The following is a 15,782-nucleotide window of genomic DNA, read 5'->3' on the forward strand; positions in this document are numbered from 1 at the left end:
TGCAGGAGCATCATGTGCTCCTGCATAGCTTCTCTTCCACCCTTCAGTGTCAAAGCCAGGAAACAACTGTTTCTGGGGTGCCGTGAAAGAAGCCCCAATTCCGATACGATCCCGGATAATCCGGATTTATAGCATCCTTAACCTGAATGAATACAGAAAAACAGGGCTAGCAAAAGTATGATAAATTAGTCTATTTAGGGTGGGGGGGACATTTACAGTTGAGCACAGTATTTTGGAGAGTATTGAGAACTGCAAAATACCGTATTGAACTTGCACTACAGTGATCCACACCAAGACCACACAACATACTGTATCTTGATGGTAGTGAAAGACTGTCTGAAATAAGAGCCCAGGAAAAAAAATGAACATCAAATCCAGGGATGTAGATGCTGCTTGCATGCCTGTTTTATTTAGGGACGGCAAGACATTCTAGCACTTGTAGTTCGGCAGCTGAATAAATGCAGGCTATGTAAGTCTGTTTTATACTAAAGTAACAAGTTTGAGTTCTCACGGCCACATCCATGGTCACAAATTAAATTACTGTTACAGGACTATAAACCTAGTTCCTAATTGATTTCTCCTTACTCTCACATTACTTGTGTTAGATTTTACACTCACAAGTTTATCTACATTTGCCTTTTTCTTGGATTGTGCTTGCTCTAGTAAAACAATAACTTGTTGCATTTCATACTCAGGGTCCATTGCCAAATACTTGTGGTCACTTCTGGGAGATGGTGTGGGAAAAGAAGAGCAGTGGGGTTGTCATGCTGAACCGAGTCATTGAGAAAGGATCAGTAAGTATCACTTCTCCCTAAATAGCTTTTCCTTTTGTTGTCTACACAGCACTTACCTGACAGCCGAGCCAGCTGACGCAGGGCAGCTAATGGAGTTGGCCTAACTACGCTGCTATTACTCTTCTAGGACACGGCTTAAAGGAATCTGGGTCATTTTTGGGTACTGTAGTTCTTACAGATTTAGAGAGACACTTCATTTCAACTACCTTGGAGCAATGTAAAATTACAGTTTGTAACTAAATATGGCAGATTCTGGCAGGTCTCTGTATCTTGCTGCTGGTTGCACCCTAGTGAAGTTACAGTACTCCCATTTTGCATGCTATACATTATTTACAGATGGCTCCATTGGTTTTTGTTTATGTATGGAGAAGTGTTCAGCCATAGATACATTGTTTGTTCCAAGAACTCTGTGGCACACAAACAGCTGACTTATCTAACTAGACTTGGACATTTTGTTATACATATCTGTTTTACTGTTAAATATGTACAAATGTCCACAGCTAGGAATTTGCACAGGCCGTTTCTGGGTCACACGAAGTGCTGACAATTGACCTCATGAGGTGTACGTACTAAAGGTCTATTTTAATCTATTACGGATCGATTACAGTCCAGTGATCGCAAAAAACACGCTATAGTGAATATTTTACCCCAGAATTGATGGTGGGGACACCAAAATAAAAAAAAACGCCGGGTCCCTCAGGACGCGCTGTGACCCGCAGCACTGTCCTGTCCTGTGCTGTCAATTAGTCCGGTATCCATAACAACGGAGTGAGGAACTTGGAAGACGCGGAGACCATGAAGAGTATGATCTACCACCCTCCCCTCATCCTCTGCTCCGCATTCTCCCCCTCACCCCCTCCCCACAAATAACGGCTGCAGGTACCCTCCCTCTGCAAGTAGCGTGACTCAACCACTGGCAGCCCACCACCGCCCGGCTGAGTCCGCTGCTGTATATACCTGAGGTAGGGGCAGTTCGGTCCCTGTGCCCCCGGCTGGATGCCGCCGCTCTCCTCGCTGATTCCCCCGCTTCTCCCTCCTCACCCAGGTGGCCGCCCCCTCCGCGTTTTATGCTCCACCCTGGCCGCATTCTCTGACTTCAGGCTGGCGGCGGTGTGGCCTCATGCCGATCCACGGATTATACTCCCCGGCCTGACTCTGCTGCTGCTGGCAGTGTCCCGGTGTGCTTTTTTTTTTTTTTTTTTACAGGTACGCGGTGGGGGCCTGGAGGGTGTTGTTATGGTGGTACTCCCCAATTGGGGTTTCTGACTGCACTCTCTCCTGCCTCTCTGTCCCTACTTCCTGGTGCCTCTGTCCCTACTCTCTGGTGCCTCTCTCTGTCCCTACTCTCTGGTGCCTCTCTCTGTCCCTACTCTCTGGTGCCTCTCTCTGTCCCTGGTGCCTCTCTCTGTCCCTGGTGCCTCTCTCTGTCCCTACCCCCTGGTGCCTCTCTCTGTCCCTACTCCCTTGTATCATATAAAACGTGTATAACATGCTCTACCTGGCGCAATGTGTATGGAACACTAACTGGTGAAATGTGTATAACGTGTTCTAACTGGCTCAGTGTGTGTAACATGTTCCACCTGGTGAATCTGTGTAACATGCTCTACCTGGTGCAGTGTGCGCAACATGCTCTACCTGGTGCAATGTGTATAAGGAGTTCTAACTGGCGCAATGTGTATAACGTGCTCTACCTGTGTGGTGTAATGTGAATTGGTACTGTTATGTGGCCATGCTCTTTCCCCATGAAGCCACGCCCCTTAATTTTTGGTGCTCGCCTTCGGCGCGTACTTTCCTTTATTTGAAGTATAGCAGGGAGCAGCACAAATTTACTTTCTGCCAAAGGGCACTGAAATGTCTAGTTACAGCTCTGGTGCAGAGTGCCCTGTATGCTACACAGCCCAGCAGCATTGTCACCCCATCCTCCCCCTCGCAATACTTTTGTAGTGTCCAAATCAAGTCTGTTTTTATATTTGAATAATTAATAAGATTAATATGAACCTTCATTCCAATGAGACCCAGAAAAGGACAGATAGGATCCCGATTTTTAAAAGTGAGGGGTCTGTGGGACCCACTTTTTGGGGGGCTCAGTGCAATCACTGCAGTCTGTCTTAATCGATGTTGGACTTGGAGGGCTACAACACACATTTACAAAAATGTTAAATGTTAGACAATGTGTGGTTTAGCCCGGTAAGCCCAACATCGATTAAGATGGACTGTAATCAATCTGAAATTGATTAAAATCAATCAAAATTGACTTTTAGTAAATATACCCCACATCTCTTAATTTTTGGCTCCATGATAGTGACCCTATCAAAATCAATAGGATCGTTATTGACCATGTCTGAAAATGAATAAGATCAGTGACCACATGAACAGGAATGTGGTGTCAGCCGGATGCAACCTGAACTGATCACCAAAATGCTGGATCATCTCTAGTTTCATCTCTGGCCACACACGTATGTAATCAAGAGGCTGGAACAGCCCATTTGTCACTAGGTTATTGTAGTTCCGTATTTACCCTCTGCTTGGTGACTGGCAACAATATGATATGGAACCATGTAACTTCAGCAATATAGCCATTCTCATCCTGTAATAGTAAGGAGTTTATTAGCCACATAAACTGTGAAGACAATTTAAAATTATTTGGTTTAAAATGGTCTCTTCTAAATGTGGCATTACAAAATAGACACATACTGTATAGACTCTCTATAAAGAAGGTATTCTCTTAACAGTTTCAAAGGCATGGCAACATTAGGCGCATTTACCCTTGCAGAGCCTAGCCCAGCTTCATAATGGGCTTTACAGTCTACAACACGTATGGTTTGATTTTTGAATCTCACATCCTATAACCATGGACCGCTCTGCTCCATGATACAAAGACCTCTTACAGAAGTTAATGCCCATAAAACAGATTTCAGGTAAACTGCTACCAGGGTCCCTTTTTAAGTTTATCCCACTTGAGTTCATATTCCCCAGCTGTTACTTCCTTCAAGACCATATCTGTAACACCTTAATTAGAGGAGTCTACCAACTCCATGAGACGGCTTTAGTGAGAACCTGCAGCCTACGGCTTATTAAAACTTTTATCCAATTCAATGACCTGTTCCTACTCTAACTCAACTGATTCCAGATTCAAATAATAGGATTATTGTACATTGTCTTATAATGTATGGTCCCTAAAAATCTTAGGACCCACAAAGCAGCCCTCACTGTACTATTCTTTAAGCCACATACCTTAGTATTGGAAGAATCCCACCCCTTCATTTAGTGAGATATTAAGGAGGCCAATTTAACACCAAGTCATCTCACTCAGTATCCAGCACTCCTCCCTCAACACAGGAAGGTGATCCAGTAGCAATAAGCACAATTTAGATGTTGCTCTGCACCGTCACGATCTAGATACAAAGATATGAGCTACAATTGAAAACACGGAATTAGGACACCAAACTGATCATGTGGAATAGATGAACAGTTACTCCTACAACAACCTAATTACAGCCCATGAGACCTTCCCGGGGAGAAGTTTCAGCTGTCAAATATAAGGTTGTAGATCTCAAAGACTGATCACACTGTTATACTCCTTTCACACAAGCACCTATATCCCTGGTTTTTGCATGTGAACGCTCGTCATCCGGCATTTCTGCATGTGTGAACGGAAACAACCCAGGACGAAGTACACGTTCACGTCCCTGCTCCCAACCAGGGTCATGGATGCTGAGACGTGGGAATTGCCTGGCTTGTTAGACCTGGCCAATTCCCTGGTCGCATGTCTGAAAGCGCCATTAGTGGGGTTTCTGAAATTAGTAATATTCCAAGACCTTTCTATGTATTTCTATATTTTCTAAATATTTTCAATAAAAACATATTTTACACAACAAAAACATCCCTACAGCTACAGATTAGGATCTACTCACTGATTAGTTTCACAGACTCCCTTAGCCAATACATACTTCTACAAACAGCTGCTCCTAAAGAAGCTCCCTGGACGATATTGTTTTTTTTTTTGTGTTTTACATCAAAGGAAATCCCTTTAATGCATCTAGAACAACTGCCGAATCTCCTGAAACACCGAGTGATATTCAGTTTCGGCCTTTGTTTTATTTATACACACGGACTAAATCCCCCTCAATAAATGAGAGATTTTACGAAGTTGCAGAAAGTATGACTTTATCGGAGTACTAGAACCAAAAATGCACAGATCAACTCTAATGTGTAACAATCCGTGATTCTGGCCCGTCAGTCCCATACTAGGTGGATTTGACCTGTTTGATGTGTGGAGAGTCATGATTCCAAAAGTGAGGTGCTAGGTGGTTTTACTCTTCAGTACATAACATGCATGGGGTCTATGTAATCCTTGGGGAGACAGAAACTGGATAAAGTACTAATCAACCAGCTCCTGTCATTTTTCAAAGACAGCTTGTATCATGGCACTTTGGAGCTGATTGGCTGGTACTTTATCTCCGTCCACTTTCTTTTTTCACGGTTTAGTGCATACACCCCAGAATATCAGTGAGATCAGTAAATCTCCCCCACCTCACTGATGAATGTATACTCCTCTATTAAGGTCTTGGAGATACTAGATCCTTTATGTTTATGGAGGCTGTCTAACGCTTGTCCTTGGTAGATGTTAAAGAGAGTATTCAGGATGTGTGTTATCAAGCTAAAGAACTAAACTGTCTTTACTGACGACACATAGCAGGCATTTCAGCAGTGACCCAAATACTGTATGCAGTCAGAATGGGAATGAAACTTATTATGGCAGCATATTGCAAGGACAAAATCACTGCAGCTGTCTGACTGCCCTGGATCTCCCAGCCTTTTAGTCCCCTTATATCATAATTCTGTTTTCACCTGTCTCTTACCATGTCAGTTCAGTGGTATAACATTGAGTCGCCTTTACTGTAACATGGAGCCTCTCTTCTCCCCTCTTCTGAACTGCAAGACAAATGTATAATCGCTCTTCCAATATTTACAACGGAGACACTTCCACAGCAAAGTCTAAGACCAGCTAACTAACCATCCACATTCTATGAATGAGTCACTCTGCTTAAGATGGTATCCGTTCACATGGTCGACCATGTTATGGTCGACAGTCATTAGGTCAACCACTATTGGTCGACATTGACATGGTCGACATGGACACATGGTCGACATATGAAAAGGACGACATGAGTTTTTTAACTTTTTTTTCTTTTGGGGAACTTTTCCATACTTTACGATTTGCATGGACTATGATTGGAACGGTAAAGTGTGCCGAGCGAAGCGGTAGCGGAGCGAAGGCACCATGCCCGAAGCAAGGCGAGCGAAGCGAGCCATGCGAGGGAACGCGGTGCACTAATTGGGGTTCCCAGTCACTTTACGCAAAAAACGACACCAAAAAAAGTTTAAAAACTCATGTCGACCTTTTCATGTGTCGACCATTTTCATGTGTCGACCACGTGTCCACGTCGACCATGTCAATGTCGACCAATAGTGGTCGACCTAATGACTGTCGACCATAACATGGTCGACCATTCATACCGGAACCGCTTAAGATAGGCATTGCCTAGATGTACAGTATGGTAGGCTGACCGTAAATACTTAGTATTAATTAGTAATAATTAGTATTAATTAGTATTAGAGGTCCCGCTTGCTGGAGCTGGGTGGACGCTGCAGTGAGCGGCGGCTATGACATCCTCCGGCTACACTGCCAGCTGCTGAAGCGCTGCGCTCCTGGCTCTCCCCCGTCTCTGCGGCTCTCCAGTCTCCTCCGGCGCTGCACTCCCCCTGTGCCCCCACTGTCTCCTCCGGCGCTGCTCTCCCCCTGTGCCCCCACCGTCTCCTCCGGCACTGCTCTCCCCCTCTGCCCCCACCGTCTCCTCCGGCGCTGCTCTCCCCCTGTGCCCCCACCGTCTCCTCCGGCGCTGCTCTCCCCCTGTGCCCCCACCGTCTCCTCCGGCGCTGCTCTCCCCCTGTGCCCCCACCGTCTCCTCCGGCGCTGCTCTCCCCCTGTGCCCCCACCGTCTCCTCCGGCGCTGCTCTCCCCCTGTGCCCCCACCGTCTCCTCCGGCGCTGCTCTCCCCCTCTGCCCCCACCGTCTCCACCGGCACTGCTCTCCCCCTCTGCCCCCACTGTCTCCTCCGGCACTGCTCTCCCCCTCTGACCCCACCGTCTCCTCCGGCACTGCTCTCCCCCGCTGCCCGCATCTCAATTCGTCTTTTTTTAAAGTCGAATTGAGATTGCTTTGAATAGCCCAGGTCGGATCCATTCCGACAAATGAATGTTGGAATGGATCTGACTTCAATTGAATATACCTATTAGAATCTGCTGTTTTTACTGGTCTTTATTTAGAAACTGTTACTGTACTATCACAATTTACTTGATGGACTAGTTTAAGGGTGGGCAATAAGCAACCTTCCAGATGCTCTAGAACTATCCCAGCATGCCCTGCCTAAGGATTGCTATTTGGGCATGCTAAACCTGTTGCAGGGCATGCTGGGATGTATAGTTAAACAGCAGCTGGGGGTCGCTTTATGCCCATCACAGGTCTAGTCCCTGGTGCTAGACTGGGCTGTTATAATTGAGTGAATGAATCAAGAATTATCACCAATTGATATATGCATACATTCAACGCTCTTATAAATATACAATAATAGATCAATAAATAGCTAATAGCGTTGTGCTTAGTCTGTGTAGTCTGTATAGTGATACTTGAGTGCTAGTACAAGATAATCATCAGGTGAGACTGATTGTTCTAGGTTCTTATAGAGGCACATTAGGTAGCTGTATTGCTATGAATTAGCTGATAGCAAGTATAATTGAGTGAATTTAGCTTACGCAACCAGCAGGGATTCGGTATGATATACTGATATACTGATGTAGGGATGTCGGCGGTGAGAATACCAACAGCGGCATCCCGACCATCAGAATCCCTACAGCCCCCAGAAAGTACCCTAACCCTCCCTTGTGGGTGCCCAAACCTAATCCTCCCTTCCCTGCTGATTAAACCTAACCCTCCCCGCTTGGTCCTTAACCTCCCTTTGTAAGTGCCTAGCCCCCTTCCCCCCCCCCCCCTCCCTGGTACCTACCAATCCCCTTCCCATCACCCTATGCCTAACCTCCCTTCTAATGCCTAACCCTAACCTACCACCTCCCGTGGCAGGACGCGGGTGCATTCCGCTGAAAGAGCGTTCTTGACTTATTTTGACACCAGGTTTACGATCTCCGTCGAGATTTTGATGCTAGCATTATGCCATCGTTCAGGATTTTGGTGTCGGTATTTCGACCGCCGGGATCCCTTCCGGCAGCAATTGTAACTACAGCCCACCAGCAGGTGAGACTTACTTCCCATTTTCGGTGTGTTGTCCTTTAAATGTAGCGTTGCGCTTTCCTCCAGTATCTCACTCCAGAGTACTCTTTAGTATCTTTGATCTTGAATGAAGTTATTGGGTTTAACATGAACCCTTCTGCTAACAACATGCTGTACAAATCTAATTATCAGGAAGCAGAGACTGAATGATGTTGCTGGTATTCTCTCCAGAGGAATTGCACATGGCAGGGAAACTAGTGACTCCAGTTGTTACCTACATTGCTGATGGCTTAGGAAACACAATGTGTAATGACACCCTCCACTGCTCGCTCTGCTTCATATTGCTGAATAACTCCTGTAATGTTATAAATGTGTTAATAACTGGCCTAACTCCTTTCAGCATTGTCTGTGAAATATATCTGCATAATCCTTTTGGATGCATACAACTAGTGGCTTTCTTTCATAGTGACCGTTTCTATCTTCTGCCCCACTTTTGCCTTGTAACTAGCAGAATATGTTTCAGTGAAATTACTACCAGGAGAGCAGCCATTTCTATCCTGTACATCGGAGGGTTCTCTTCCATTCCCCTGCAATTGTGTTTAGACTAGGCTTAGATCACTGTTGTGGAGCTGCAAGTTGCAGCATGTTCCGTCAGAGCTGGTTTCCCAGCTACTGCAAAGACCATTCGTTGTAATGCATTTTAACGTAGTACCCAAATTAAATCTGAGATTTTTTAATAATTCAAGTCAAGGGCTCCTTTTATTGACTAAAAAGAGATCATTGAATTTCTCTGTTGGTAAATCCTAGAGCTTATCAAGTCATTTTTAGGCCAGAGGGCTGTATCTGTGGTCAGATTAGGCCAGATACATTTGTACATTGATGAGGCAGATTATAGAAGCACATACAGCTTGGACCAGTGATCTCAGCCATCCACCTACTGCATAGAGAAATGTTTGCCGATTTGGACAAATATGACCTGATTTAAAAAAAAAAAAAAAAAGACCTGCAGTATGATATCTTGTAGATTGTAAGCTTTCATGACCAGTTCCCTGTCTGTTCTGTTTCAGGTCTACACCTCTGTTACTCTCTTCTGTACTTGTTCTATTTTATGTGTTTTGTAACGGACTGTCTGGGGCTGCGGAGCTTTGTGGCAGCGTCGGTATAAGACTGATGGCGAATAACTGTTTTATGCTGGTCAAACATTGCACATTACAGTCTGGGCGGTAAGCAGTATTATGATCCATGTGTCAAACTGAGCCAAACTGCAGTTAACGCTAAAATGTCTAGTGCCAGTTAGACAATTATTAAAGCAGTTGGTTGCTTGCACATTAGTGTAATGTTAGTAAAGGAGTACTGTTGTGGTAAGAATGATGATGATGTGCTTTCTAGTGGTCAGTGACTGGCTGACTCGCCATTGCTTTATGCTTGGAGTGAGGTTCATATTCCCGGGTATATTACGTGCATGGTGTGTCTGCATTACAGGAGGCTTCGGGGAGATGGCAGGAAGTACTGATGCATAGAGGAGAGGTGACTATTTTAGCTTCAGGCAAGAATTCCAGCAATCCTGAAAGAATGACAGCAATGACTATTAGGAAATGACAGTTTACCTTTCATATAGTGTTTGGTGTGTGGCGTCACTCTGTAGTCCCAGACTCACAGCTGCCTGTACTGACATGTACTACGTGCAATCCATGTACAGGGCTGTAAATCGTACAATTGTCTTTTACAGCTGACATCTAGTACATTTGAAACAGTGTGTAAGTTGGGTACTTAGCGTTACATACTAGTGCTGTATAATTATTTCTCAGAGTTCATAGTGGACCAGGAGGCAAAGATCAAATAACTGGCCCACACCATTATCTTTAAAAGCTAATTTCTTGTTTAATTGTCCACTTAAACACGAAAGCACATCATCTAGTGGTCTTCTCTTCCATTGCTGCATTCTTTTGTGAAGGAGGCATCTAAATTTATGAAAACTATAGGTGGAGCAAATGTTCTGAAAAATGATGTTTCTATTGATTTAATAAACACTTAATGACGTCCCTGTTGCTATAGGGAGCAGCTTTGCTGTACTGATGCGTTTTACCCATTTGTCATCCTGACTCTCGCAGTTCAGGACATGGATATTTTTTACAGTCCGGTTGAACTTTATCTGATTGAGTTGTCGTCTCTGCGCCTTGCACCTTTTTAATTGTACAGGTCTGCAAACTTTCAAGGTATTGAAAGCTTTTTTAATAATACTTTTATATTCTTAATTATACTCCTGTGTACATCAAGAAATAGTATATAAAAAAAATTACCACATCGCAAAAACAAGAAGTTTAATTGTTCTTAACATATTTATTGTGAAATACAAAGAAGTGTAGATGATATCACTGTGTGTTTGTCTTAATTACATAATAAAATAACAATAAAATCAAACAATAATAGAAACAAAACCACAATTATTGAAACAAATTTTAATATCTTTGTTGTTGTTTTTGTCTTCAGACTTTGTTTTGTCGCTTTTTGCTTATACGTTTTTTTTTCTGTGTCGTATCTGTGTATCATCCAGCAGTAGTCAGCCATCATGCTGACATTCCAACGACCTTGGTATCTTCTTTCTACATCTTTATCTTATTGGTGGGACCATTCATCCTGTTCTTCACTGTAGTCTCCCAGGTTATTCGGGAAATGCTCAATATGGGAAATCAAAAAATGTACCTTTAATCTCATATTGCAGCCAAGGTTTCTGTAACTATTACACATTTCCCTGAAAACTTCCTTGTAGTTAGGATCCTTGACATTACCTAAAGATTTTGAAATCAGTTGTTTGAACGAAGTCCACGCCAAAAGTTCCACAATATTCATTACATTCCCGAATGTTCATCTTTTTATTAACTTTCTAATGTCAGGGCCTGTAAAATTGCCTTCCTTCAGTATAGCATCGGATAGGTTAGGGCAGTTGTCTCCAACCTTAATTGGGGTGTGAGCTACTGTACTCGAGAAAAATTAAACCTCCTGAGGAGCTACTAAAGTTTAAAAGAAAAAAAAAAGCTGTACTTGAATGGTTGCTGACGCACCCTCAGTGTTTAAAACTGGACTCGTGGGCAAAAAAGTTTCTGGTGCCCCTCCCATTGCTATATTAAAAGTAAAAAATTAGCGCGTGCCATAAGCGCGCGTGCTCCATAAAGAGGGTGTGGCCTCACTGCAAGGGGTGTGGCATTGCAGGAAGAGACTACCTTTTATCCCAGTTTTGCAAACTGCACGCCCAGACATTGGCCACCACAGGAAAAAAACAATTCCTGATTCATGCCCCTTACATTATTTGTCATTTTTCCTCCTTCTAGTAATGCCCCACACACAGTAATGCCCCTTAAACATTATTCCACACACCGCAATGCCCGTGACACATTATTCCACACACTGCAATGCCCGTGACGCATTATGCCACACGCCGCAGTGCCCCTGAAACATTATGCCACACACCGCAATGTCCCTGACACATTATGCCACACGCCGCAATGCCCGACACATTATGCCACACGCCGCAATGCCCGTAATACATTATGCCACACACCGAAATGCCCGTGATTCATTATGCCACACACTGCAATGCCCGTGATACATTATGCCACACACTGCAATGCCCGTGATACATTATGCCACACACCGTAATGCCCTTGACACATTATATCACACACCGCATTGTCCATGGTACAGTATGCCACGCACCATAATTCCCATTACACATTAACACACACTGCAATGCCCGTGATACAGTATGCCACATACCGTAATGCCCATTACACATTTTATCTGACACCGCAATGCTGGTTATACACACACCGTAATGCCACACACCATAATGCCCATTACATTATATCACACACCGCAATGCCAGTCATACATTATGCCACACAATGTAATGCCCATTACACATTATGCTCAACAGTAAGGCTTCTAATTAATTTTAAATTACCTGCTCGTTGTCATGGATCTCATGCTTGTTGCCAGGGGTGTCATGCTCTGGGTTCCATGCTCGTTGCCAGGGGAGTCATGCTCATAGCTAGGGATCTTATTGGCAGTGGTGTAATGTTCATTGCCAGGGGCGTAACTCTCTGCGTGTCATGCTTGTTGTTAGGGGTGTAATGCTCGTTTCAGGGGTGTAATCAGGGTCGGGGTATGCAGCTGCATAGAGCGAGCGCCAGATGATGAGGGCGCTGCCGCAGTGTTACCCCGCCGCCACGCTGGAGGATGTAGCCAGCTGCGGCTCACCCCGCTGTCAGTGCAGCTGATTGACGAGAGTGTGTGTGTGTGTCTTGCCCGCCAGCATTCTCTGTGCCCCAGCACCCTAGCCCCCTCACGCTGCCACCGCCGCGTAATGGAAGTGCCGGGAGGGCCAGCGCAGAGCGCTCCCAGCACTTCCGGGTAACTATAGCGCTGGCCTGACACCGACAGATCGTAGAGGTCAAGTATGATCTCTTGCGTCTGTCTCCTCCTTGACAGAGGAACGCTATGGACCGGGGGGAGGGGGGGGGGGAGTTAATTGCAGACTCCCCCCGAAGTTTGCCAGCGGCAGCAGCCAGCACGGGTCGAGCTGCGAGCTACCCATCGCTCGCGAGCGACGGGTTGGCGACCGCTGGGTTAGGGATTTTCGTGCATAGATATTTGTTCTATGATGGCTACTTGATGAGTAACATCAGTTAGTGTATATACTGTTATGAGTGGTGTGGTGTGGTGTACTGTGTGTGTGTGTGGTGGTAGGCAGGGGTTAAAAAGAGCCGGCACAGGGCAAAACGGTGTTGCATCTGTTGTATTTGGTTCCACCTTTGCCAGCTCACCTTGTAGTTGTAGTTGTTGTGTGTGTGCAATGTTCCTTTAGACAGTATGGGTTTTAGGCCCTTTGTAAATATTCAGCTCCAGGCCCATGTGGACCTTAATCTGGCACTGGGCGGGGGGGATAGAATGACTAGAACCTAATTGCAACGTTCGATGCTACCGACTGAATTCATTTAAGACGATGTTTTATTATGTTTTATTATAAATGTAGGCCGAATACATTACTTACTTTAATTAATGACTTATTCATAAATATACGTTTTGCAGAAAAACGTCATGTGATATGCAAAATCGGGAGTTATTTTCATGTTCAGAAGCCAAAAATCTATGAGCAGCACATAAATTCGTTAAAAAAAGCTTTTTCATCGCAGACCTGTGAAAGCTCTGATTACTGTCCATCCATGCATCGTTCTTCTGTATTTCTGGTGTCCACCAATAAGTGTATTGTGCCTCTGTGAGCACTGCCATTCTCTGTACTGGCAGTAGTCATGTTCATTCTTAAACATGCTGCATGACGTTCCCTCTTCCTTAAAGAACCTGCAGTCATGGTTGTCTTGGTGCTGAATAGCTCACAGCTTTCACCTGTTCCCTTGGGAGGTGGATGATAGATACAGTGAAAAGGTCTACAGTCAATAAGTCGACATGTAAAAGGTCAACATGACTGGTTGATACATATTTGTTTGTTTGTTTGTTTGTTTTTCATGTTTTTGCAGCTTTTGCTGAATTTACTATCCATGTCAGAAACTATTCCCTTTAGTAACCTTGTGCCAAGTGACAAACCGCCGCGCCTCAAAGCATGGCTAGTTTCTACTAATTTTGGTCACATATGGTTAAACAAGTAAAATAACACCCAAAAATAAAAATAAATTTGTGTCATCCTTTTTTGTATCGACCATTTTTATGTGGACATTTTGTTCCTGTCATCTTATTGACTGTCAACCGTATGGGGTCGATCTATTGACTGTAGACCTTTTAACTATCTGTTAGTCCACTCCCGTTCCCTTGGGGGTTATTACTTAATAGTTCCCTTCACCGAACTTATTGGAAATTGTATCATTTCCACACACTGAACTAATGGGGATTTTCAGGGTGTACAGAGGTTGGAATCATTTTTATCAGTGTTTCCTGAATGCGCTGTCATAGTGAGGTATTTATAAGTGAAACTGCTGGTTGACTGCGGTTATAGATTTTGCCAGTCCAGTCAAAGCAGAAGGCATTGGCTGAGTCAATGTGGGAGGCGATTTATCATCTACATGTAATGTACAACACAGATTCAGAGCGTGGAGAAAGAGAAAGAATGTTTTATTTTATGGAAATTGAATGTTGCAGAAAATGTAAACAGCAAAGTCCTCTTTGGCTGTACACGTAATTCTTCATACAGAAAATGTATAAACCCAACTAGGAATCATGGAATGTAACATTATTAAAGGAACATCTGGTGCAGATTAAGCCATTTACTATGTCCAGCGTGTTTCTGTTTCATGGACAAAAAAAAAGAAGCAAAGCATAGACCTGAGACATCACACTCTGGAATCGTTTTACATGGCTCAGTAATTCTGTTAGTTGCTTTGTTTCTGCTTCATTATTTCCATTTCAGATGTTAAAGGATGTATTTTATTTTCTGTAGATCAAGTGTGCCCAGTATTGGCCGAAGAGAGAGGACAGCCCAATGGTGTTTGAAGATGCAAACTTGAAATTAACCCTGCTTTCTGAAGATGTCAAATCCTATTATACAATCCGTGTCCTGCAGTTGGAAAATCTTGGTGTAAGTTGTGAGGGTTCTCGGATATCTATGGTATATACTGTATTATATAATGCTGGAATTTCAAGCTTGCAAAAGTGATTCATCACATTTACAAAACTATTGAAGCCCCTACTGGTGTAATGATAACTATAAAACAGGTTTCCAGGGAGTCAGTGCTGTTTATTTCACAGGACCATTCAGAATTGGGTAAAGGCTCTCTCTAAAGCCACACAAATACTGTATATAAACAGAGATATACAATTGCATCCACATTTTGTGTTCTTGAAATTGTAAAAAATGCACATGTCCTCTGCCATTAAACAAGTTAGGATTTCATATTTTGAGACATATCTGGGGTAATTTAGATAATAATGAATTGTAACAATGTAAGATGAAAGCAATTCATGTGATAAGTTTACACACACAACAAAAACAACATACAACACACATACAACAGATCGCTAACTATATTCTACTTCTGGGGACTGAAAGTCGGTACACTATAATTGTGTTTTAGATAACCCCTTCCTGGAGGGGAGATGATGCATACATTTTATTTACAGTCCTTTTACATTGGTTTACAGACACAGGAGACCAGGGAAATCTTGCACTTTCATTACACCACGTGGCCGGACTTCGGGGTACCAGAATCTCCAGCATCATTCCTCAACTTCCTCTTTAAGGTGCGAGAGTCAGGCTCTCTCAATCCGGAGCACGGGCCCATAGTGGTACACTGCAGTGCTGGCATTGGCCGGTCGGGCACCTTCTGTTTAGCGGACACTTGCTTACTTCTGGTAAGTAGGACTACTTTGTCATAAAGGCAGTTATCATTAACATAAACTTAGTTAAGTGCTGAGTACTCTTTTTAGTACAGGGCTGTTCGGGTAAAATAGTTTAAAAATGAGTTGGGTACAAATGGTTGATGGTTATCATGTCGACATGAGAATGTTAAAATGAAGCATTTCGGCATTCATCATGTCTGCATGGATGATATGCCGACATGATGAACTGAACAAACAGTCCCTGGTGGTATAGCAGTGTCATCTTCTGGGTCCTGGTGGTCACTTGAGGATCAGTTCCAGCAGTGAGATCTCCATAACTGCTTTCCGGTGAGTATTTTCCCCATTAATCCAAA

General features: G+C 43.8%; 1 protein-coding gene across 1 annotated transcript in view; it reads left to right on the top strand.

Moving 5' to 3' along the window:
- PTPN1 (protein tyrosine phosphatase non-receptor type 1) overlaps window positions 1-15,782 on the top strand; it is a 245,243-nt gene that overhangs the window by 224,561 nt on the left and 4,900 nt on the right. The window contains exons 4-6 of the mRNA XM_063958949.1: window positions 696-794; window positions 14,531-14,668; window positions 15,232-15,441. Of these exons, the coding sequence (XP_063815019.1) occupies window positions 696-794; window positions 14,531-14,668; window positions 15,232-15,441 (447 nt within the window). The remainder of the gene's footprint in view (window positions 1-695; window positions 795-14,530; window positions 14,669-15,231; window positions 15,442-15,782) is intronic.

Source organism: Pseudophryne corroboree, chromosome 3 (assembly GCF_028390025.1).
Source record: "Pseudophryne corroboree isolate aPseCor3 chromosome 3, aPseCor3.hap2, whole genome shotgun sequence".
NCBI lineage: Eukaryota > Metazoa > Chordata > Amphibia > Anura > Myobatrachidae > Pseudophryne > Pseudophryne corroboree.